The 26,372-nt window shown below is 33.7% G+C and overlaps 1 protein-coding gene across 3 annotated transcripts; it reads right to left on the reverse strand.

The window, feature by feature from the left end:
* Positions 1 to 601: 601 nt before the first annotated feature.
* Positions 602 to 2,370, reverse strand: LOC127832304 (uncharacterized). 3 transcript variants are annotated; one of them, XM_052357724.1, is made up of 3 exons: positions 2,295 to 2,370; positions 1,642 to 1,824; positions 602 to 1,350 (listed from the first exon to the last, which is right to left on the reverse strand). In XM_052357724.1, exons 1-3 carry the CDS (start codon positions 2,319 to 2,321, stop codon positions 1,093 to 1,095), a joined length of 468 nt encoding a protein of 155 aa, XP_052213684.1. In that variant the 5' UTR covers positions 2,322 to 2,370; the 3' UTR covers positions 602 to 1,092. The 3 variants fall into 3 exon arrangements, with proteins under 3 accessions (XP_052213684.1, XP_052213681.1, XP_052213683.1); XM_052357721.1 differs by having other exon boundaries at positions 1,636 to 1,824; XM_052357723.1 differs by having other exon boundaries at positions 602 to 1,346; positions 1,632 to 1,824.
* Positions 2,371 to 26,372: the final 24,002 nt, after the last annotated feature.

Genomic DNA, 26,372 nt, shown 5'->3' on the forward strand with positions numbered 1-26,372 from the left:
TTTTTTTTAAGATCATCTCACAAATGACCACCACACCCTCACACTATACCCCCCCCCCCCACCCCACCCCCTCTCCAATTTTTTTTTAACGGTAAAAAACAAAACTTTTTATTTTGATTATTTTATGTTTGAAATACCGTCCAACCATCGCACCCAAGAATCCCCCCCACCCCTGATTTTTTTTTCCTTTTTTTCGCATTTTTGGAAGATAATGTAATAAATGTCCACACCCCCACACAATGCACCGCTCTTCACTCCACCCCTCCCTCCTTTGTGATTGAAAATGAGAGTCCCTTCACCTTTAAAAAGAAAATAGATGAGCGGTCTGCACCCGCAAGGCGGTGCTCGTTTTATATTGTTATGAAAGCGAATTTATGTTAGAATTATCTAAAACTAAGCAAGTAGATCTGATTCATTGTTTTAACCTTATTATTAATAATAATTTGATCAAAACTAGTTTATACGACAAATAGGACGACTTTAACTTTGAAATTGAATAATGTTTCTTTAAAATGGCATTTAAATAATGGAATTTCCCATCCATCATTTTATGGAGATGTTTTGAAGCGTGTCCGCAAATTAAAATATGTTAAACCAAATGTTCTCATTAAACTTTTCATTTTAATTAACTTGTTTTTATCAAAAGGATACGATGCTTATGTACTTAAAAACACGTGCTTGATGGTTTTCGATTCACTATATCTTCTCTTACAATTTGGAATCATGAGTGATATTACAGGCATTTTTCACTATTGAACAAAATTGTGTCTTTGTGTCGTATGCACAAATCTGCATGAAAACTACATTTCATTATTTTTCTCTTTCTGGAATTGTTTTAGTATGTTGATGCTGCATTAACAAATATAATTGTATATGAATTAAAAACACTAAAAATAAATGGTTGCGATAGACACCTATAACCTGTTAGATGCCCATAATATCACTTTCACATTGCTCCGGTTAATGTATTATTAAACAACAAGGTGAGCAAGATTTATCCACACTGGTTTTTGCAGAGTCAACTTTGATTGTTGAGGAATTATGGGGGCATATGCAACTTCAGTCCCCTCGGATCTGTGCTTAATATAATGCTTATTCACTTTGAGTATGTCCAAAATCTAGCCACAATGAGTTGGATGGAATCCAATGATACCCCTGCCTAAGAGCAGATAATACTCCATGTACACCATTCCTAGAACTGTCTGGGAAAGCGGCATTGATCTTTTCAGCAATCTCATTCCAATACTCCACTAGAGATGTTCTGGGGTCTCTTGGTGTTTCTTCAACATGTTTGATGAGGAACGCCTTCTCCTCAGATGTCCAGCCCAGGTTCCTGCGTGTTTTGTCTTCCTACATAAGCATACAGACAAATTGGCACATGTTTGACAATTATTGCATAGTAGATTGAGAATTTAAATTATAGTGTAAATATTATTAATTCACATCTTACTCTTTTAACTGGAATAAATTTGGGTGGACATAGGTACAAGGTTACAATTACATTTGAATATAAGCTCAGAACAGCTTTTAAAACCATGAAAGGGATAAGACACTGTGTCATCTATCAATTTCAAAGCAAGCATCAAGGGTGTCTCAATGATAATATGAATGCAATTTTGTGTTAATTAAACTCGCCTTCACCAATTTAGCCTTTAAAGGCTGTGTAGGGGTTTTTCCTGTGGGTGAGGAAAAATCACGCTTTCGTTTCTTTTCTGGTGTGTTAGCTGTCACAGGTGCGTATGAATGGTCACCGGAAAAGAAAGACGCAATTCGTTCGTGCTTTTTTTTAGGTGTTTCTTTTAGGCAATAACTATGTTCTAGGAGCTGAAAAAAATAACGATAAACCATATATCATATAACTCCCACACAGGCGTATCACAAAGACGGCATATTTTTATGTTTCTGGCCATTTTTCCATTACATGTGGATTAAATATTTTATGTTAAAGCATCAATATTTGTGTGCAGAAACACAATATAATATTATAAACTCTGTTAAAGTGCTCTAAAATAAACGTAAAAAGTCATTTGCATGAAACGCTCGCATTAATAATTTCTTTAATATTTAAATAATAACTTTAGTTTAAGCAAATAATTCCTTCAGACATTATAAACATTGGATTATCCGAATTGTTGGTTTCATCCGAAATATGGCTAGGTATTCTTGTAGTATTTTCTGCATGAAATCGGGCAGATCACAACAAATGGAAGACACTGACGTATTTGTTATATAAGACTGTCTTCATTTTTTTCAATATATAGAAATGATCATTTGATTCAAAGAATCAACCTTACCTTAAACCGTCCACTGGCTGCCGCCATTATTGGTATTTGCCTGACCCTGTTACGTAGTGAAAGGGGAAGGAACTCCAGACAACGCGTTCGTTTGATTGTAAATTGTTGTGTAGGTTATACTGCACACTTAAACTTTAAATAGTTGCAGAAGTTAATTTTGTAAATGTAATTATATTCATCCCCTTTATGATCTATAACTTTAAATATTTACTTTTTAAGCAGTAAACGATATTGTTAGTCAGCGTCTTTGAAAAGGACCGCCATGTAAAGTTCAGGCGCGAACTATTTTTCGTCTGTAAGCTAGGTCTCGGCGTCTGATCAGTATTAACATTATTGTTTTTATAATTTAACAGTAATCCTTTGAGAGTATTTGGATGCTTTGCCGAGATACAGCCTAGTCATTTGTTGCATTATATAAATGTTAATATTTACATGAGCAGATGTTATTTCTCATGGGGCGGAGTTTCTACTGTCTCACCTATTCATACGCCTAACCATTTGTTAAGTTCGGCGATTGTTTGTTTCATGTATCTATGTTCAGCTAATTATTTGTAAATACTGCTTTTCGTTAAAGCTGTTCATTTGACCAAAGAGCTGTATATGATGCATTGAGTTTAGGTTGTTATATTATTTAAGGAATGGACCTGAGCACACTTTGTTGTTAAAAGCCGAGGATTTTATTGGTTCATTTTGTCACGTGGTAACTGAGTCGGAATCTATAAATACGGACTCAGAATTCAGTCTCAGCATCTTCTTTCTGGAGTTCACACCTCCTTAAGACAACCAAGAACTACGGTTAATTCAGTACATACACTTATTATACATAATTAACAGGATGGGAAAAAGAATGTTCAGACAAATGAGAGCTCCTCCGTTTACTACTTAATATTAAAGCTTCAGTACAGTAAATGTAATTTTTATGTAATAACTACAGTTAAGAAGATCCCGGTGCATAGGCTCGGTCCTTCCTCGTCCATTGTGTCCACTTATTTTCAGGGACGCCCGCTTGGCATATTGTATTATCTATATGCAAATTATATATATTGATATAACAAACACAGTATTAAATTGTTGAAACTTTTATTTGGCTTCGTTGTTGATGAACCCGAGGGATTGAAACTCCGGATCGGGGTCAACTATAATCAAAGGGATGGCTATTACTGATGCGTACCAACGGTATACTACCTACGCGAGGTATCCTGACAAGAGTGCGTGAGGCGGTATACTCGTTACAATATTTAGAATATTCAGCATATTTTTCCGTCTATGAGTAAGTTGAATTTAAGAACTGACGTGTGTCTATGGCATGCAAAAATAATAATATCAACTCTCAGACTTGATATGCCTAGAAATATATAATGGTGTCAATTTCGATTAACAATCTGTGTTGATCAAATACATTTTATTTTATAATCTTCAATAAATTTTATCCTTAATAATATAAATAATTTCCTTACATACCTTACCATGAAGGACATGAAAGGTTCGCTTCCAAACCCCGAAGGCCCTTTCAATACTGTTTGGTGCCTATGTGAGCAGTATTGTACTTTTCCTGAGCTTCTGACTCTGTGAAAACAGTTATAAATATGTTGATAGTTTTAATACTGAACTATTTTATTGGAAAAGTGTTAGTACTTAGAAAATCAAGGAAAATCTATTTTATAATTATATGCGTTGATTATATGCTTAGCATACATGAAAGTTGTTTTGTGTGTTTCGTTTTGTTTTTCAGTTTATGAAAAAAAGCTTGTCATTATAATATTTCCATTAAAAGAAACATGGCAATTTTCAACCAAACTGTGTGTTTTGTTGGACACATAAGATATGTATCGCCACATGTGCCAGAACATGCCAATTCCTTTAAGCAAACAACGTAGACCCAGATGAGACGCCGCATCATGCGGCGTCTAATCTGGGTCAACGTTGTTTGCAAAGTCCTTTTTTCTGGACGCTAGGCATAAATGGGTTAATGTGTCTCAGTATACGCCATTGACCTTCCATACAGTATAACTACACTGCTAGGCATATGTATCAAGAACCCTTTAAATTGTTGTATGTGTGTTTCTCATTTCTTAAAAAAAACACAATGTGCCACCTAATGAGGTGTCGTAAGCAAGAATATTATATGGTTATAACTTCTAACGTGTGAAGCATTCAAAACATATACTTAATCTAGTTCATTATCTTTTCTTGCATACATTTACAACCCAGTTTGAATGATTTTTTTGTCACTGAAAACACTTTTTTTGTTGAAGAATTCCATACATGCAAACCTATGTATGCCTTCTGCGGATAATATTTTAGTTTTAATTATATTTTATTCCAATCACAAGGAAACCGTGTGTGGGGGATGACTGTGCAAACTCATAAGTGTATAATAGCGTTTTATTGTATGTTAATCATATCGGTTTTATAATGCTTATGTGCTTCCAGAGGAATAAACGTCCGACACCTGGCAACTGTAATTGATGCGTTACCATTTAAACTTTACGTTTGATTACGTCAACGGCGTATATTATGATCATTTACACTCATAAAGGTTACAATTAACAACTTAAATCACGTCAAATGTCAATGAAATGTTATAAATTGGTATTTAATAATATTTTTCAAGCTTGTGTAAATTTGATGTGCCAAACTCATCTTTTCAGCCGAAATATACTTAATGACAAATATTTATAACATTTATAAAAAAAAAAAAAATACTTCTTATAAAAATACAAATAGTATTAATTTATGTAAGTTTGGGGGAAATACCGGAATCAACTTTAAATAAATCGTTTGCAATTTATTGCAATTATTACTTCAAATGATATATTGGTGTTGTATTGTGATGTTCCGCCCATATTCTGATTGATAATTGAACGGTACATGTCCTGATTTATAAATATACATTGTTATAGTGTCTAATATTTATCCCATAAATCAGCACATAGACTATGGATGCGTGGATTTAGAAGGACTTTGTGTTCGTATACATCTTTTCTACTCATCATGGACTTGTTGAACAGCCCTTTAAAAGACAGTGATGGATTGTTTGATGCATATTAATTGCCAATCAGCTATTATCCGCCGACATCTTTCTTACAAGGATTTACATCGACCTTTCGTTAATAGAGATATAATTCATGAAAGCATTAACAATTAATTAACATGGTTGCTATTTTATCGAGTAAATAACCAATAATTTATACATCCTCTTTATGTTTCCCATTGTGTGACGGTTGTCAAACACTTGTTTAATTTAATATAGGGTCTTTGTGAATACATTTTAAATGTTTAATGGCTGTATGATTCAAATTAGAAAGTTCGAAATGTATATTCGTACGAGAGGACAATGCTTTATTTGCTTGACATTTACGCATATTCGATATGAATGCTAATAGCCCACTTACAAAAATATATATGTTGCGCGATAAAAAGTGCTTAATAATGTTATTCTTTCAATAATAAAAATTACTAAGGTATATACATACAAATACATACATTTAAGGCGATCACATTGATCTTACTTCTGTTTTGAATACAGGTAAAACGGTGATGAAAAAAACAAAATGAACACAAGTTCAGAAGAAGCACCAGAAAATAAACGAAAGTGCAGTTTTATTAAACTGCAAATAATGTTCTGACCTTGACGGTCCTCCTTTTTATTCTGTTGACCGGTGTAGATACAATAATTTTTTTCGCGAATTATCTAGATATCTGTCGTAGTTTCGCTTTAGTAATCATGATAATTGCTTGTATTTATATGATCACCCGCCATCGTTCGTGAAATTCCATGTTACTCCGTGATATTCCGTGTTTTCACCGTTTTTACACCGTGAAGATTCTTGTAAGTGCCCTGTCTTCCCGGCATCGTCCGTGTTGTTCAGAGTCCTTATATCCTTCATGTTTCCACCGTGTTTTCCATCGTGTTTGCACCGTCTAAGCTTCCTCATTAGTAGCTCCGCTCTTATCCGTGATTGCAATGATGAAATCAAACTGTACCGACGTGTTCCTTGCAACCGCCGCGAAAATTCCGTAGACAACCGCCGCCATGATCCTTGATAGTCCGGTTTCTGACATTTGTTACCGAATAGTCAATGACCCTCACGGAAAACCAAAGCATAAAGCCGACTTTTCTCGGACCATATACTGCAGCTTCACGAAGCAATCCGGATGCTGCCATCTTCCCGGAATTATGACGTACCCTTTGGGGCAAAAGTACATTTTCGCAAACAGCTTAAACTATATATCACTGCGGTCATAAATTTATCACTGCAGTGATATATTTGTAAATGCGGTGATACTTTGTCTGATCCAAAGAGTTTGATAATAGCTAAATTAAACTAACCAATGAAAAAACGTCTTGCAAAACGGCAAGTCGGCGAATATTATTTGTTAAATTACACTTATTGGCATATCATCTGCTTTATCGCAAGAAGATCAGAGGGAATCAATTGTTAAAGACTTGTGCTATTAATCCGTTATCGCTTGTTTAACGGTCCACTGCCTTCACGGGGTTTACTCCCGATTGTCCCACATTTTTATTTTAAGAGAAAAATATCGATAACGGAACATACAGGTAAGTCGCATATCTGGGGCTCGAAAAGGGGTATTTATTTCGTGTATTTATTTGATTAAATTAACAAAACATAAACACAAAAGTGTTTCTCGATAAATATTTTATTTTTATTTTCTTCCAATAGAGGGAATATAGACACACTTTATTAACATTTTATATTTAATCACCAATCGATTTAATACCTATAAAAATGAAATATGAATGTATTAAAAAATCAAACAATCTCAGGTAATTTGTTTATTTAACAATCTCCATTTAATCTTAATATTTCGATTCAAAGCATCAATCATTCAATCCGTTATTTAATCTCCCCTCTGAATAAAGATTCTGTATACTTTAATTCGAATGGCATACTAACACTACTTAGTTATAAGTAACACTGTTATAAGATCAATGAGTATACAAGTATACATATTAAAATACAAATCTGAATCCGTCAAGCAAAATGCTCATCCCTTCGTGTTTATTAGTAAATAAATAACGTGGAATTTTGAAAAAAGTGAAGTTAGGTTAATTTATTGATAACGCATGGATATATATTAATCACAGGTGGTTAGCGTGTGGCTATGATATTAATTAGTGAAAACATCATTTTGAATGATAAATAATCATATTATAACGAAAAATTAACTTTTCTGAAAAAAAAAATTCACTATCAAATATATATATAACAAGGTATGCAACTCAAAATCACCCCAAAACGGGGTGCATCGCTTTGAACAGCCATATCGTCATCAATTGTGCAGCGATTTTCACGATCTCGGTCTTATTCAACGCAGAAATGAATTTCCTTTCTGGAAATGTATATGTCTTGCAATATTTTTACAAATGCTGGGTTAACTTTTAAGAAATAACACGATACACAACACGCATGACCCAGTTGACACTGATCATGTATTCTTTATGAATGAAATCTCCAGTTGTAAAGACACACCTCCGCATTGGACCAATGAAATCACTCGTATGTTTAAAATGTCAGTTAGTTGAAATGTATGTAAACAAAGGTTTCAAACGACGCTGGACAGTTAGTCTTGATGCAGAATGTAACGACAAGAACGGTAATAATGTTTTTTCATACGTTTTATTGAATTATGGTATCGAACTACATGAACTTTGTAGGGAAGTTGCCCTTTACTCCGTGAAGATTTCAGTCTTAAAGACAGCATGATCACTGTCAACTGGGTCATGCGTGTTGTGTATCGTGTTATTTCTTAAAAGTTGACCCAGCATTTGTAAAAATATTGCAAGACATACATTTCCAGAAAGGAAATTCATTTCTGCGTTGAATAAGACCGAGATCGTGAAAATCGCTGCAAAATTTATGAAGATATGGCTGTTCAAAGCGATGCACCCCGTTTTGGGGTGATTTTGAGTTGCATACCTTGTTATATATATATTTGATAGTGAAATTTTTTTTTCTTCAGAAAAGTTAATTTTTCGTTATAATATGATTATTTATCATTCAAAATGATGTTTTCACTAATTAATATCATAGCCACACGCTAACCACCTGTGATATTAATGCATGTTTGAGATGTTCAACTGTTATTTAATTATATAAAATAACAGTTTTTATTTATCTTATTTTTTTTTAAATTTAAATTGTATTTATGTTACAGCAGACAAACAATAGATAATTATCGTTTTATACTTTGATCGTAGTTAATCATAATAAATCCTAGACATGATATTTTTTACACTTGTATTACCCATCTTACGCCTCTTCACACCTATTTGTACGGTGTATTGAATTTCTAAATGTGGGACAATCGGGACGACACCCTTCACGGCATACCCGGTTTTATGAACCTTATCTGGCTGTAAAAACACGCCCAGACGTTGAGGTAACGGAAAATAATGTTTCTGTAATTGTCACCTATATAAATTATTAATTCTTTATGACGTTGTGATTATATAAACATAAAGTGACAATTCTTGAGTTACAACGAATAAAGCTTCAATTCCGTATTGATTTTATTTTAAACTATTGTTAAATATTTAAATATTTTCTTGAAAAATATCGGTTTGTTACGGGGAAAATTATTGGTTGAAAACTGACCCAAACAAATAAATGTAACAGCAGGCATAAAAATATACCAACAGTCATAATTTGTCACCGCTGTGACAAACATTTTACCGCATTTTTAGCTGTTGGCGTATTTGAACTTTTGACCCAAATGGAACGGCATACGGAATGTCACGGATCAACTGGGTTGTTTTGAACTTCCCAAAACTGCCGCGTCGGCCTACCGAAGCACCGAGGACATCCCCGGACCTACGGGGAACGAACCGGACTTACACGGTTACTTGGTTTAAATGTCGGATCGTGCCGGATATGATCCATCTTGATCTGGCATCTATATGGGACTGGGGCTACACTGATTGAAAATGTGACTTATGTGCTACAAACTAATTCGAGATCCAAATGTTTTAAAATTTATAAAAAATCTCAAATAAACCAGAACATAATATACATTTTATAAACTTTGTATTTCTTTACAGATTTGGTCGCCAAATTTGCTTGACCGGTTCACAACTAAGACACACGAATCGTATGTCCACCCCCATTGTTTTGGATGTATCCGCTAATATATACCATAACTATATATTATGAATTTGAATTGTAAATCATCCATTTGTTCCATAGCAATATCTTGTTTCAATGCATATTTATGTATTGAACTATGCTCTTTTGTCATGTATTCATGACACGAGGTTACACTTAAAAACTGGAACTGATCAATATGTGCATATGACTTGGAAATGAATGTATTGTATAGTAAATAATGCGCATACTAATTGATAGAGTGCATGCATAAAAGTGAATACTGTTGGTAATTCGCAATTAAAAGATTTTTGTCCTCATATATTCAGTTCACTTATTGAGATCAGGAATTGAATGATTAAGTTTAGACATACGACAGACTGTCTTTGATTGATTAAGTTGAGGCTATCAAAACACAAAATGGCGGACACTGTAATCGTCCGTAAAGTTTGTATTTTTTTGCTATTTTTTTACTGTTGGGAAATGAAAACAATTTTGTTGTGTTTTCATGCTACAATAAATTGAATATATACAATTTTAAAAAGTGTCAAAACTTGTAAGAATGAGAAACTGAAAGTGAATGTACAAGATCAGAGAATAACATTTGATCATACCACTACATAGATCACGGTCTATCATCACCTGCGGAAATAGATGACCCGCGAAGCGAAAGTAAACAAATCAACCATGGAGAGCAGTAAGTTTTTACCTAAACTATCTAATAAATAATCGCTCCTGGATAACCAGTGCGTGTTAGGAATCTTACAGAAAGATCAATATGTTTAAATATTTGTATCTATATTGCAATTCGTATTGATGAAGCGTTATTTACAAAAATGTATGCTTGGTACATGTTTGAAATTGGTACTTCTAGAAGAAACAGCTTTTCTTTTATTATTACATGGTTTGTCATCGTGTATGGAGTTGATTTCCTATTCTTATAGGCAATATATACCATCTTAACGCTGTTTCTGGTCTTGGTTAGATTAATGTTCGTGGAAATCTATTAAAATAAAATAATTGTAGTGTACGGCGAATAGTTGTTTATGGCGAAAGTCGTGTACGGTAAATAATTAAAGTCATGTACGGCGAATATTTGCAGCGTATTGGCATTTTAACACGAACTATATAAAAATAAAAACACAATTTTCTAAATTATTGAATACAGTCCTTATCAGATCAACAAATGATGTTTAATGAATTGTAATCTGAATAACACATTTGTACAAATTGTAGGAATGGGAAAGTTGCTAATATTCGCTTGGCAGCGCCATGTCTCTCTAGGGATAATGTCTCGAACATTCTATTTAAATATAGTTAATTTAACTGAATACAATCATTAACCCTTGCACTGAAAGGAAAAGTAGCGATAATTAGCAAATTTTGTTTACGAATCTTCAATTAATATAATATTCTAATTTTGCTTTTCGCCGTACACGATGAAGTTTATATTTTAGCCAAACATTTGCATACTTACTAGATTTTCGGGCTGAAGCTTGCAAAACACGATAGTTTTTATAGTTCTATTTGCACATCATTGAAAAATTCGGCAAAATTAGTATACTTTCCTCTTAGAAAAGGAAAAAAAGATGTCCTAATGAACTTAACTTTCGGTACCAGGTAGCTGATGATTGATATATTTCAACACTCGAATGTATTAATTAAGAACTCCAACTTCTAACGATAGAAGTTTGATGTGTCCACGTTTAATTTGTCATACAGATTTAGGAAATCGTTCGCGATAAAAATGATACAACTTATTCTTTTCACGAGCACTACCTCTTTCATGATGTTTACTTTCGCTTCGCTTGTCTTCTATTTCCGGTGGTGATGATAGACGGTGAACAAACAATCTTGACAATAACATAGTGACGTCATCCTCTATTTATAGATTGCAATGGTTTTACGATGAAAATGTCAACCAGAACGACACACGGTCAACAGAGTCAACAAAGGTCATGATTATCGGATAGGCACCCGATATTAGAGACATTTTTCATTCGTTATGACATGTATATTTGGCGCTTGGCCATGTTGCGTGTTCAGACCCGCCAACATGCCAGCAGAACGACAAATATTTCTGTCATGACGACACAAATTGCGAAAGACTTAAAAGTGTATGTATCGGCCACCTTTTTGTCGTTCTGGTGGTTATTTTTATATTTTTATTGTACGTACGTAATGGGGGCCTTCTTCAAAATTGCCAGCAAGCTAGAACGTTGTGGATCAAATCAGCCACCACACTGAAATGAATCAGTTCAATCAGTTTTTTACTTGTGAAGCTATGGTATATTTTATTAACCTCTAATACACGCCGGGTATGCGAATACTTCGTTGACGGATGGCACTTCACTAACAGAGAACAACAAACGCCACGCGCGAGAGGTAAGTTCCTCTGTTTTATTTAAAGTTATATCCTAAAGATTAGTTTTTAAGAAAAGACACATGGTCGAGTTGATAAAATGGTGTATCCTTTTGTATTGGGAATACACAATTTCACGGAAGAATGGTACAGTTTTGCCCAAAAAATAGAAAATTCGATCGGAAAACAGCAAAAACTTGATGAACAGTAAACATTTAAACAAAATAAAACTACTCAGAATTATTGCAAGAAATTGTTTGCTATTCCAGCATGTAGAGTAATCACTGTGCTTCAAATACTGAAATTTTGACAGTATTCAATGAAATATAAACAAAGATAGTGCATGTTGCAATAGGTGGCATACATAAAGTTGCAGGCACTTTGTTTACCGATAAAGGGCACTTCAGATTACGGAGACTTTCAACAAAGCGGGCACTCTAATAACTGAGTTTTATCTTCTACCTTAAATGCATTTATTTATATTATGGCTATTCATACGAAACATTTTGAAAATATATCTTTCAAAAATTACATTACTATTAATTTATACTATGTTTATTATAATTGCGATTTTCAAATGAGATAATATTTAGTATTAAATAAATGTGTACATAACACACACAAACAAACACACACACACATACATGTTTATATATACATATATATAAGCCTAGCTCTGTAAAAAGGGGTTTAATGCATGGGCGTAAAGTATCGTTCCAGAATAGCCTGTGCAATACACACAGGCTTATCAGGGACGACACTTTGCGCCGTTATTGTACTTTTCTTTTAGAGGCAGACTCTTCTTGACGAAAATCCAGTTTAGGCGGAAAGTGTCGTCGCTGATTATATTAAAAACAAAGACGGATATGCATAACTTTTTACACCACTGTTGTGTGATTAAATCGACCCCGCCCGTTCTTTTATTGCTATTTTCGTTTACTGGCATTGAGCCAAAAAGTTCCAATAGAATTTCGGACCTGCATCGCTGCTGATATTAATCTCTGAGAGGCAGTTAAAGCAGAGTGATTATTCATGACATGCTATCTAATATATAAGTAAATAGCCTTAGTACCTTCATTTGGACATAAAGATAAATGCTTTAGATCAACCGTTTAGAACGTATTTTAAAATATATGGTCATATAGATTTTACTCATAAGACATGTCCAATTTGTTTAACATTTATCTTTCACATTTATACCAAACCATAATCATATTTCAAAGGGATAAGAACATGCATCGGTAATTCGTTTTTTATTTGCGTACTAAGTACATACATTTTTATTTATTGCCTGCTTACTTTAACAGTATTCCACAGCGAATTCTGCATGTTTGATTCACAAAAAACGAGTGTGTTATATCTGGAAAAAAGTGTCTAGATGTCGGGAAACGAAGTGCCATTGTTTTTTAGATGATCGGTAAACGAAGTGCAGATGAAAAATGTGCATGCGGCTCTTAAAACATTTGAATTTTCTCAAATACATTAGTAAACTAAAATGTAACATGTTGTAACATTACTGGATATATTGATCTTTTATTTCGAATAGTTAGCACGTTCTTGATTTATTTCCAAGTATGTTTATTTTGTTAAAATATGTACTGATCATTCAATTCATGCTGATTATCGATGGAATGTTATCGTTTTTTTTTTTATAATTCGCCGTTTTTCCGCGAATTTCTTTCTTCGCAATACGAAATGCTATACCATTAATCACCCAAACAATGTTCTGTGTCTAAAAACCAAATAAACAGAACATAAATACAAAAAAGCTGAAGAACTCACCTCTCGCGCGTGGCTTTTGTTGTTCTCTGTTAGTGAAGTGCCATCCGTCAACGAAGTATTCGCATACCCGGCGTGTAATATGTTAATAATCTCACAACGCGTCTGACAGAATATAAACATCTTGAATTCTTGAATGCGAGGAAATGTGCCCAAATGCAATTGTTTCAAATGTTTATAATTTGCGGACATGGGCTCTAATCGTCGAGAAATGCCCATATTGTAGTGCTCTGATGTCAAATATTGTCTGGATGTTGCGTATTTATTTTTATGTGACTATAAATTTTCAAAAAAGAATACTTGTTCTGGAATTTATTCCCACTTTTGCACACATTGAGTTCAGAATAATGAATGCGCATTTAGGGACTTTGTGATATTCATACTCGAAACTACGATGGGACAAGAGTAAACGGTTGGGCCTGATTCTTTAATGCATGTTTTAAAAGATGCTTTGCATACGAGACTGAATGAAAGCTTTTATAAAAATGTTTTGTCCTGAATGGAAATAAATTTAAGACATATATTCCGTCGCGTTTCAAGATCAAAACTAACGTTTGGAATGTTAAATTTTTGGTCTTCAAATATAAGATGGGTGTTCCATCAATTATCACACACAGACTGAAAGGCTTTTGATACGGCTTTAAGATGTTTTTAATAAACTATTTGCAATTTTAAGGATTTTCTACAACCCTTAAGACGATTAGCTCTATTGAAATTGAAATTTCTGTGGCGGTTAACTGGATATAAATGCTCACTGCGTGAATAAGCAATTAGGCGCGATATTAATGTTGCGAAAAATTCAAAAGTCGATCTGTGCCTCATTCGAACATATTTTGCTCAAAGCATACTTGCTGTGCGGAACAAATGAATCCAGTTTACCCAGTATGTTCGCAGCTTAATATTCCACGCTTTAATTTATCCAAAATTGGCCCGTACAAAAGGCGCTTCAAGCCAAGGCGATAATTATAACATCATGGAAAAGCCGCTAACAGCGATCAAAGCCCGTCACAGACAGTCGTTTATAAAGCATAATGAATTTGGTCCAGTTGTGAATAGTGTTCTACAAAAGACATGATGTTTTGTATAAAGATGGATTATTTTGAATTGATATTTAAGTATTAATTTAAATTGTGATGACTTTATTTTTATCAGGGGATACTCTTTTATGAGCGGCTACTGAATCGCGACAGATACATGAAGAAAATTTGGAAAATTATCAAATGCTTTCACGCGGTGAATAGAGCATAATTCCAAAATAAATTGAATGATATTAAAATTATATTCGCGGCATTCAAATGTCGCTAATTCGTTTCACGATTCATTTGCGTCGCCATTTGCTACTGGTTGTAAAATTATTGTAATATGTATATGGGTTTCTTTTTGATCAGTCCCTCGTAATAAAGAATATGGAAATATTGCTTGTTACCAGATGTTACTGTGGTCCAGATAATTTTACATAGGAAAATCAGCACCTGAGCATAACATCTGCAGACCGCTAATATCTTTACGCGTTCTTAGTTGGTATGCCACCACATCGCAGGGTAACACCATAAATTTAAAACAAATTACGAAAAAAATTGCGCAGGCGTGATTATACGCTAAGTATATACTGGACGGAGCAGCGAATGGTATACCCTTTGATACGAAACAAACAACAATTTGTAACTTGGAACGAAAGAACGAACGATGATACAACGAAATGACCGCATACGAATATGGTTTCCGATCTCGTCAAATCCCTTAAAAGAAAGGATTCCAATTAACGCAAACGTGACCATTTTTGCTTCAAACTAAGAATGTTGCAGAAAGACATAACCTTTCACTATTGCCATAAGTGTTCGTCCTTTTCTTGTATTTCACTTAGTGAGATTAACCCTTTCAGTGCTGGAACCGAATTTTGAAGGCCTTTGCAAACAGTTTGGATCCAGATGAGACGCCACAGAACGTGGCGTCTCATCAGGATCCAAACTGTTTGCTATTCTGATAGTATTCTTTGAAAAAAATCGAAGAAAATGCTAATTTTAGAAATTCAGCAGACGACATTTTAGCAGACGACAAATTTCCCATCATGCAAAGGGTTAATATGACTAACGCCCTACGTGCACATCAAGAAGGACTGCTACCCAGCTTTCTATCTGCAATACTGTGAAATATTCTAGCAAATAATTTATTGTGTAAATACAAATATATACTAATATGCATGGATTGAAACGACAATCATGATTGTTATATGATGTAAGATTAACCGCGACGCGTTTCTTCTAATATCAATATCGCATGCTACTTAAATGTTATTAGTGCATGATTGTTATCAGTGAATACTCTCGATAATACCACACCCTGACCTCTCGATAATACCACACCCTGACCTCTCGATAATACCACACCCTGACCTCCATTTCACCTTGACATTGACCTACTTATGGACTTCAAATTTCAAATTTCTTGATTAACCCAACAAGTCTACAAAGTCAAACAATATGTCGAACGATGGAATCAAGGCTATTACTACAATATGTTTGTTTTTGTTTACCAGTCGTACTTCTTTATCTGATTCAACGGTTGAACGTTGCATATGAAATCGTTATTTTGGACGGCGACTTAAATAAATATAAATTATGATAATTGTCCACTTCTTTTGATATTTTCGATTATGTATATACCTATATGCTAGTTAGCTGTTCGCAGATGTGGCGAGATTTCACAGTCCTTTTTTGATCTCTTGTCAGTCATACTGTTCAGTTATGCCATAAATTGGTTGTTACATGAAATAACCCGTTTTGACGGACAGACAAATCAACTGATACAATCAAAATCATATGCTTCCATATTGCTGTTTATTGTCGTGAGTTCAAATAAAATAAAGCACATAAGGCCACGACTTTTTTTTTATTGGTTTACAAAAATTATTTTGAAAATGGTCCATCGGGCGGTCGAAAAAAAAAAAAAAAAAAAAACATCATTGGAAAAAAAAGTTAATACTAATAACATCAGAACAAAGACAACATATCTTTTATAACCTTAAACACAGAGACAAAAAATCAAATTATGCAATGAAACACATCTATATCTTCAAATAAAATGAGTCCTAACAGCACCTTATGTAACATCAGGCAATTTTAAACACTGCATTACATGACATGCGTTCTTCTCCCATTAAAACGAAAAACTGCGCTTCATTTCCATAATTGGATGCGCACCATTACGCAATGCGATGCCCGTTGCATAAATCTTATATAAGATAAACTACTCATACACAAATTACCCGGTATGTGTTTGCTCTTACTCGACTTATGAGATCGTACATGAAAAAAAAAATCGAGGTAGATCGATCCATGCGTCGTCGCGGTAATGTTTGTCAAAGTTGTTGTTGTCATGAAAACTCGTTGATTTACAACGCAAAACGTCTTATTTGAACTGACGCGAATTAATTTAATCATATTTGTCAACTTCGCTTTTGCTTTATTTTGATAATTTAATCCAAAGTTTAATGTTAGCAAGTGTTTTTTTTTACTGGAATTGTAAACAAGGAGTCAGTTAAAGTCTTCCGAAAATGTGCAGTCTGTGTGAATTGACAGTTTGACGTCATCAAAGGAAAGCCGCTTTCTGTCGGAAGCAATAAAGCGACAAATTTCGCGCCGAAAAAATTGGCTTCCTTTGTCTAGCAATCAACATGCCGAATCAATTGTGTGTTTGGTTCTCAATTGCAATCCTCCAATTTAATAAAAGCACGTGCATAGCTCCGCCTTCGAATCTTTTGCAGAGAACGGAGGCGGAGTTTAACGGTTAATTGAGCTAGTGTTTTACACAAGTTGAGTTCCGATTTGCCGAAATTACTCGGCCCAAAGCGTTGAAACGACAAATACATTTATCAATGATTTTCCGAGATATACCGATTTGTTCCGATTTCCAAACTTTCTGTACAGTTCCTATAAACTATGGCGGACGTGTTTACAAAATTCCTAAACACATATATCGTAAATAATGGCAGTGTTTTATTGGATTATTTATACTAATTATCAAATACTATCGGGTTTGTTTAATATAATTAACATGTTAAACAATATAGTTGCGTCACAGACACGGAAATAAATTTTGATGGGGTCGACATTTGACTGACGCTGATTTTCTTATTGTCTGTAATTTTTACCCGAAATAAATTTTGAGAAGTGCCCATAAAAGGACTGGTACATAATGTGTCACATTGAAAAATATCCCGATCTCTGCAATTGAATATATGTGAACCAATCGTTGATTGTACTTACTTGATTTTATTCGCAACCGTACTCAAACCGGATCGTTTTTTTTCTCGTTTCGCTCGTTTTGCAGTGCGGTCGGGAATAAAATATTTAAAAAAAAGACGATTTTCCGATTTTATTTTTTTTCCCATTTTCCAAAAATTAGGGTCGGCGGTTTTGTAAACCAAGAAATATAAAAGTCGTGGCCTAAGTAAAAATGTATTAAGCTGATAAGAACAATAGATCTCTATTGCAATATTCAACCTATTAGTACCTTGACGTCGTTTGTGTACCTTTGCTAAGGTACAGCGCTGAGCCTGGCCCGCAACAAATCGTCTCGTGATGTCGAGAAGCTACATCAATCCATCCACATATGTCAGAATACAGTATTTTGCTTAAATCATTATTGCAGGAACTCCACCGGGCACGTCACATGAGTGGACACGAAACAAGACGGGTGTAAGTACACACATACAGTCCACAGCAGGTTTTACGAGGTCGGGGCTACATGGGACCAATCAAGTGTTTGTCAACGAATTTGAAATGTGTGTAAATGATCTTTTTTGTTTTAGAATTTATTCACCAAGTATAAAATATATCAATTTGAATCAAAAGAATGATATAAATAAAAAATACAACGACACTCAAAAGCATGTTTCAACAATCGGTTAACATAAGAATCAAAGTTTAAATTAAATTAAATTGGATATCAGTCTCAGAATAATTTCCCGCCCACGTATTCCTTGACGTCTGGAATGTCATTACTCCCGACAGTATTCATTAAATATTAATTAAAGCAACATGATGTTTCAGAATCAAAACATCTTAATGATCATTCCTAATTGAAATTATGTTGACAAACCGTTGGAATGTTAAGGATGCCGTCGCCTGTTTCAACATATTTGCAAGCATTGATTTAATGATCGAAGTAACAAGGAAGTGGCGTCTCCTATTCGACGTAACGTTACCTTAGGAAAACAGATGTGTTTTCAGTTGACGCGAGATAATTGTAAGCGTAGTGCCGTGTTTAATGGGTCAACACAAGGGACGTAATATTTAAAACACATGACGTCGACGATTTGAATTATTGTATTTCACAGACTGTTTTGGAATTCCTCCATCCTTGTTGATCAATATTACAGCGCAGCGTACAATAACTACACCTGTTTTTCCGTTTAGTTCTTTGGAGCTATTGCATTTTGCGTACGTTTTGTATGGTTTGTTTCTTGTGGGGGCATAACTCTGGAAGTATTCAAATGTAATATATAATCATGGAAGGCTTCAATAAAAATGCTATGGTTACGGAAAAACACTTTCGCTGCATTCCTAGATTCATAACTTTGTTGATTGTGCATGTGTCTAGCATAAATAGAAAAGTACTAAAGGAAATAAAATAAAACTTAATATATTCAGAGAAGACATTGAGAGGAAGAGCAGAGTAAAAGTACAACCGCTCAATATTAACACAATTATTGATGGTTTATGAAGTTGACTCTTCCATCCTTCTAAATTAGATCAATTTATTTCCAAAATAAGGGATGTCTAGTACATTATTTCTATGTTTAGAATATTTCTTACAGAAATTCCTTTAAACAAACAGCGCAGACCCTGATGAGACACCGCATCATACGGCGTCTCATCTGGGTCTAAGCTGTTTGCCTATGCCTTTTTTCTAGACGCTAGGCATAAATGGGTTAACACAGGTTTTGTCCTTTGTTAATTGTCTTGTTCACTCTATAATTCCATTACAATGACATGCATTAAAATTAAACTTCATAGATCTACAGATAGCATTGGTTAAATGAAGAGTCCAAGAACTTTAACTCTCGTCGGTGCTTGTAACCTATTTCACTTGTGGAGAGCCAATTACAATATTTTATTTTGCAGTCTGTAACTCAAAAAAGTATTGCTTTAGTTCATATTTTTATATGTAAGCATGTCATGACATAAGTATTGTATGTTAATTTATTTAAACACCCATTTCATTCCATGCGTGGCATATTTTGCGCAACTGTGTGTATTGCTTTTTGTTTCATTTCTGGTCTCCACAAAAGTGTTAATATTGTACCGGGGTTTCATAGTACCTTTACTGATAGTATTTGTCTATCTGGATGCCTGGCGTAGAAATGACTTTTTTTATAAATTCGTTTTTCCCTTTCACATGATCACATAAACATAGTCTCCATTCATTGCATTCCATCCGCATCAATTTTAACCGTGCTTTTTGGAGGCTGTCGAAAAAAATTTGTTTCATTAAATTGCACCATAAAGACCTATGTGCTTTCTTTATGTTTGCCATAGTGACGTGTTTTCACTGTTATATGTTTCGAAAGATCCGTATTGTGAAATTTTACCACCAATATTTCAAATTGAAAATCTTTACCTTAACCTTGAACACAGTAGTATTTTACACGAAACAAGCGAAATCGTTCGAGTTGTCTCCCTTCAACACTAAATCCCTCAGTCTTTATGACGCGATCTATACTAGTACTTTGGGAAATCAAAATTGTGTCTGTTTAAGATAAATAAAAGACTATTTGTGAACTAAACCCACTGCACCAATCCCGAACTTCACTTGGATTAAAAACACATTTATCTAATCAATGTTTCCGATTGTAATCTGAAAAATATATAGAGAATAATAGGTTGGTGACGTGGATGGAGAATGGTTATCTGGCTCGTCGGAGGAAGTTATCGGCTCACCCGATAAGATCCCCCGACGAGCCAGATAACCATTCTCCATCCACGTCACCAACCTATTATTCTATTTATCCTGTCACATTTACAACATTCGTTGAACTGTTTCTAAAATATATAGTTTTCCAGTATTTTGTGTTTAAATATTTAATATGGGAAAAAACACGCCGCAGCAAATACATTGTGACGTCACGTCATGCAAAACGCTTAAGCTAGCTTCCGTCTTGTTAAACAACACAGAAATCGAGTCAATCGTTATTAATTCAATACACAAAGACGGAATTATGCTGTTAAAATAATAATTTTTAAACAAACAGTACTTTACACGTATGTTGTTTTTTTTTATTGAAAACAAGTATATTTTATAAATAGAAAATAGTACAGGCGTGCGCATGCGCGGACATCAACTGACGGATATTCGAGGTCACGTGGTCATCTAGCCTTATATCTTTTGGGATATTAGGTTGCCTGGTTATCGGGCTGATTTAAAGGCATGTGACAGGATAAAAAGATGCCTACCATACCGTCTTAGAATATCTTAACTGTCTTTGTTTTTTATCACTCACTTAACAAGATTTCAACACCAACTTAAACCAAAATGCAGACAACGCCTTCACTACTTCTCACACCCACGTTATTAGTTTTTACCACAGTTAAAAATTATTAGGATATTTACATGCATGCGTATCATTTACATTATTTTTTCTACTTAGTGACATCTTCTCAAGGCTGCTTAACATATTTTCTGAAATTTTACCCCGTATGTGCAAGTATTATTTTATATTGTGTTAATACGCATCTAAGAGAAAATTTATGAATGCAAACTCTTTCGTAACAATTAATTGATTTCGTTTTAATTATTTTTAATATATGACATATTTCAATATACACAGTTATTTTACTCAACATCTTGTGAAGTGAAATAACTGTGTATATTGAAATATGGCATATTTTAAAAATAACAATTAAAATTGTGGTCGGGAAATATTGCTTCAACACAAAATAATAGGAAGCATTGCCTATATACAAACAAAATCTGAATACAAATGCTGTACATGTGTTTTTTTCTTTTCATTTGTCGTTTGTCCACCAAGTTATATGGAATACCTGTTAGCAGCGAGACGAAGATGACGATGTTTAAGGAAACTTGTTTCTTCAGAAACTCTCGCAAGTAAGAGGACATCTTTTGTTTTGAAATAAGTAATCTTAAATACAAGCTATAATTATATGCTGTATTGTTTTGAACCCACCCCTTCACCAAACATCTTATTTAATTTTATCCAAAAATTAACTATGATCGCAAACTCAAGGGTAAAAATGAATCTTAAACTAACAGTTTAATTATCAAAAGTGATTTTGCTCGCCAATAAAAATCACGTTAGTTTTTTCCTATCTCCAAAATAAAAGCACCGAATTAAATTTACAAATCGGGAAAATGAAAAAAAAACGTATATGGTCATGTAAAACATTCAAACCAAGTTTGCGTGACTAAAAATATAAGTATCTATCTAAACTCTTCCAGACACTCCTTATAATGGAACCACGAATGTCTCCTGTTATTAAAACGTTCTTGTTCTTTTTTGCTTTCTTTCTCTCTTGTGTTAAATACATTTCTTTTATATCGATTGAACACTCGTTTGACATTAAAAATGGCTGAACCCCGAAAGACAGCCTTCATTTGCTTAAACATAAATTAGCAACATAATTATCTGGCCTCGAGATCACCCATGTAGTTCTCAAAGTTTCTCTTTTAATTCATTTAATATCTTTTGTCTATTTTTCCGCTGGTTGCTCCCCAAAATTTTATAGCATGTTCTTATTTTTTTAACAATACCTCAACGTCTCGTGTTTAAATGCAATAAAAAGCGGTGTTGGGATCAAAGGTAAAGTTTAGACATAAATCGTTACTTTTAACATTTGTTTTTAAAAGGAATGATATATTACAAAAGTAATCTGGGCAATCGGCAGTCATTGCTTTATACATATGAGCAATGGTCCAATTTCTCTTCGGCTTGTCCTTTTAATTTAAATTCCTTTATGTTGCAACGTTAGCACGCAAATGTTGAAAAACGTAGAAAAATTATCGACGTAATTGATAGGCTACACGCAATGTTTATGTTAAAAAATATCAAAGAGCCATTTACAATTCACGGGGCAATTTTAAGTCGCAATAAAAGTTTATATTTCATAATTTGAAATTAATTCATTCGAAATGCCGATGTCAAATCAAAACCGATACAAGAGCAGATTTAATTTATTGATGCCGGCTTTTCGTTTTCGATGTTACATAGACTGTAAACATGGTCGCTATTATACATCTGTGCATGTATTAAAAAGGCACACCTAACTTATCCGTGTTCAATTAATTAAGAAACATTTGCAATTTCACCATCATGTTGTTTGACTGCAATTAAACATATTCTTATGCACATATTTTTGTTTACCACGAAATTCATCTATAGATCCGCAAACTGTGTACAGTCGGAAGTAAACATTAACCGATAAAATTAAGTATTTGCAAAAACGTCATTGACTGGCATTTTATGACATCAACAATAGCTTATTACACACACACAGATCAAAATTACTTACATCAATTGAATGTGAACGGCCGTTTAATAATTAAATATTTACATTTTTCCTACATTTTATTTAAGTTTTGCGTTTATATTTACAAACAGTAAAAGGCGACAGTGTTGCGTTTTTCCCGTCAAATTACGCACATCATGCGATTCAATTATTTACATCTTCCTAATTATGTTGTCTTTCCCTGTGATGAACTGTCTGCCTCTCACATCAAATATTAATTAATCACTTAAATACCGATTCAGAGATACCCGTAAAATGCACAATATACGTGCACTGACAGTCCGACTGTCACGTCCTTGTAATTATAACAAATGGGACACACGTTCAGGGGCAACCAGCGTGTAGGGTCACGGCTGCAGTTCAGGTACCCAAGTTGGTACATGGTCACGATTCTGCAATTATACATGACGGTCAACGTCGACTCATAATGCGCCAAAGTGACACTGACCCATAAAACTGAAAACGGACCTGACTACATGCGCAAAATGTCACGATGAATACACATTTTTTTGGTAAAATTGAATAATTATGACAACACCTAATTATCTTGACACGTATCTTACTAACATAATTGACGCCGCAATGTTTTTGGCTGCGCGTGTTTGAAGGGTATGTAAAGTTTACTGCTCGTTCGAAACAACGATGTTGGTCACGTTCACATGACCTGAGAATCTTGACCTTCAGCAGCGCAACAATGCATGTTTCAACTACATGTAGATATGACTTAACTTCTCATTTTACTGCCTGCGATAACATTAATTAAAGAAGGACCTTTTCATGATATAAGTCATTCTCTACTTTAAACAAGTTTAACAAGTTTATTAAATCATACATCCAGAAGGCCAAAAGCCCAAGTGATCAAAGATAGCATTTAGTGTTTACAAAGTAAATAGTTTATTTATTAAACAATGTAATAATACATTTTATTGCAACAATGCATACATGTACAAGGTTCTTATATTAAAAACTATCGATAGTATATATGTAATTAGAAATGTGTTATAACTTCAAATTCTAAAGAAGCTTATTAATTGCAACCATATATGAAATATATTATCATGTACCGGTACATAATATTATAGCTGTAATACGATGCAAACGCTTCTTAAAATGCAGCCGTTATTTCGTAGAAGTATTTAGAAACAGGCAAATCCTTTAAAAATACATTTATTGACAAGATAATGCGGACACTTTATAAAAACAATAACAACCAAAACAAACATTCAAATACAGTTTTTACGGTAAATTTTAAGCGAACGTTAATAATGCATAAGTCGACACAACGTCATACACGTATTAAACGTCATTTTAGGAAAGTTTAAAAAATGTAAGGAAACAAAGACATACGTAATTTTGTATTTCTTTTTAATTTTAAATGATGTTTTAATGAGAGTATTACACGAAACATAACCAGCAAGTGCATATAAGTTGATTTTTACTTTTTACAAGTCATAAATAATAATAATTGTATTTTTATGATTATATTAACCAGATATTTTTGCGCCACACATAATTAAAAAAAGCATATACCTTGTTAAAATTGTATAGGTGTGACTAAAATCATGTTTTTCTTTAGCATTTACATAACATAATAGATTGTGATAATAAAATCAAAACTACATATGGTCATTACTATTATGATTTTGTTGTTATTACAATAATTATCATTATTATTTTTATTATTATTATTATTATTAGTAGTAGTAGTAGTAGTAGTAGTAGTAGTAGTAGTAGTAGTAGCAGCAGCAGCAGCAGCAGCAGTAGTAGTAGTAGTAATAGTAGTAGTAGAAGAAGTAGTAGTAGTAGTAGAAGTAGTAGTAGAAGTAATAGTAGTAGTAGTAGTAGTAGTAGTAGTAGTAGTAGTAGTAGTAGTAGTAGTAGTAGTAGTAGTAGTAGTAGTAGTAGTAGTAGTAGTAGTAGTTCGAATAACAATAATCCCCTCGTTAATGTCAAAGTGAGTTTTTTTGCCTTATCAATGCATTGACGCAAGTAAATATTACGGACATAATTTAATATTTAAAAAAACTAATTTAATAAAACAAATTAATAAAAAATTGAACAATGAATCCGAAAAGAATAATGATTAATTTATTGCTAAATAAATGAGCATACTTCGTTATAATTTGATTTTTATTGCAAAATAAATGCCTTTTCGCAAACGATTATCTAACATGTTATTGTATGGAAAGTTAGATGTATTTTAGCGCGATTCGCTGGTTGTATTTGATCCTTTCACAAAAAAGCGTTATTAAGAAGTCACGGATGGGGTAATAGATATGAGAATTACTTCTATCGTGTGAAGCAGAATGTATTTCAACTTGACATGAAATACCCCCGTTTGTTTTCTTTAACTTTTTGTGTGAAAATTACATTTATAAATTCGACAAATGTTATAATGTGTCTTTTAATTGATTATTTCGTTTTCTGATACTCAAAACGACGCTGAAAATTACCTTTGCCAGAGAATTGCTTTTTTGTTTTCATTTACCACACTGAAGTCGCAATTTGTCGAGATATCATTGAAAGGAAAACTGCTTTATAACCATATCAAAATTCCAATCAATATTGTTGTGAAAAAATGGCATTGAGTCATGTGCATGAGTTATAAAACAAGTTTGAGAGTTTGATCTCTCTGTTGACATTATGATAGTTGACTTACGCCATTTCACAATCCGCTGTTCACATTTTACATCAATCGGCAGATGGATTGAAACGGAGGGAATCCAGATGTACCAACATTATAATGACATTTACCTCTAGTTATAAAGAACATCAACACCTGTTCTACTAACTGCATCCGTTAAACATATCAAAATACTGTTTTAGACTAAAGAAGACATGGAATCGGAACACATTGGTGGTCGACCATATATTTTTACGCATATTATTTTAGTGTGATATACGGCTTAAATGGGCTTTTTCACAGATATGGCATGTATTGGCGTTTGCCAATAATTGCTTTATATTGATAAATGTTAACATTGGATTTTAAAAGCTCCAGTAAAAAACAAAGATTACAATAAAAAAAGTAAAAAAGTAACCATCAAATGGGCTCGAACCACTGACCCCTGTCCAGAGCCATGGAGTAAAAGTCTACCGCTGAAACCACTCGGCCATCCGTGCTCATTCAATGGGATTTGTAATTGTTACTGTATATACCGGTAAGCAATCCTAGTAGTTTCACAAAATATAACGACAACAACAGAACTCACCAAATTATTCAATTGTTTTGCGTTGCAACGCTTTATAATTTTCAGGTTTTTAAATCGTCAAAAGATGCATATAATGGCTATTTTAGAGCATG

The sequence above is a fragment of the Dreissena polymorpha genome, chromosome 5, assembly GCF_020536995.1.
Source record: "Dreissena polymorpha isolate Duluth1 chromosome 5, UMN_Dpol_1.0, whole genome shotgun sequence".
NCBI lineage: Eukaryota > Metazoa > Mollusca > Bivalvia > Myida > Dreissenidae > Dreissena > Dreissena polymorpha.

Bases quoted from the DNA above. Each gene is read 5' to 3' on its own strand.
- LOC127832304 (XM_052357721.1), bottom strand. From the start codon at position 2,321: ATGGCGGCAGCCAGTGGACGGTTTAAG. The intron at 1,825-2,294 runs GTAAGGTTGATT...TATTTTTTTCAG, and splicing joins CAGCCAGTGGACGGTTTAAG to CTCCTAGAACATAGTTATTG. The intron at 1,351-1,635 runs GCGAGTTTAATT...ATGCTTATGTAG, and splicing joins TAAAGGCTAAATTGGTGAAG to GAAGACAAAACACGCAGGAA.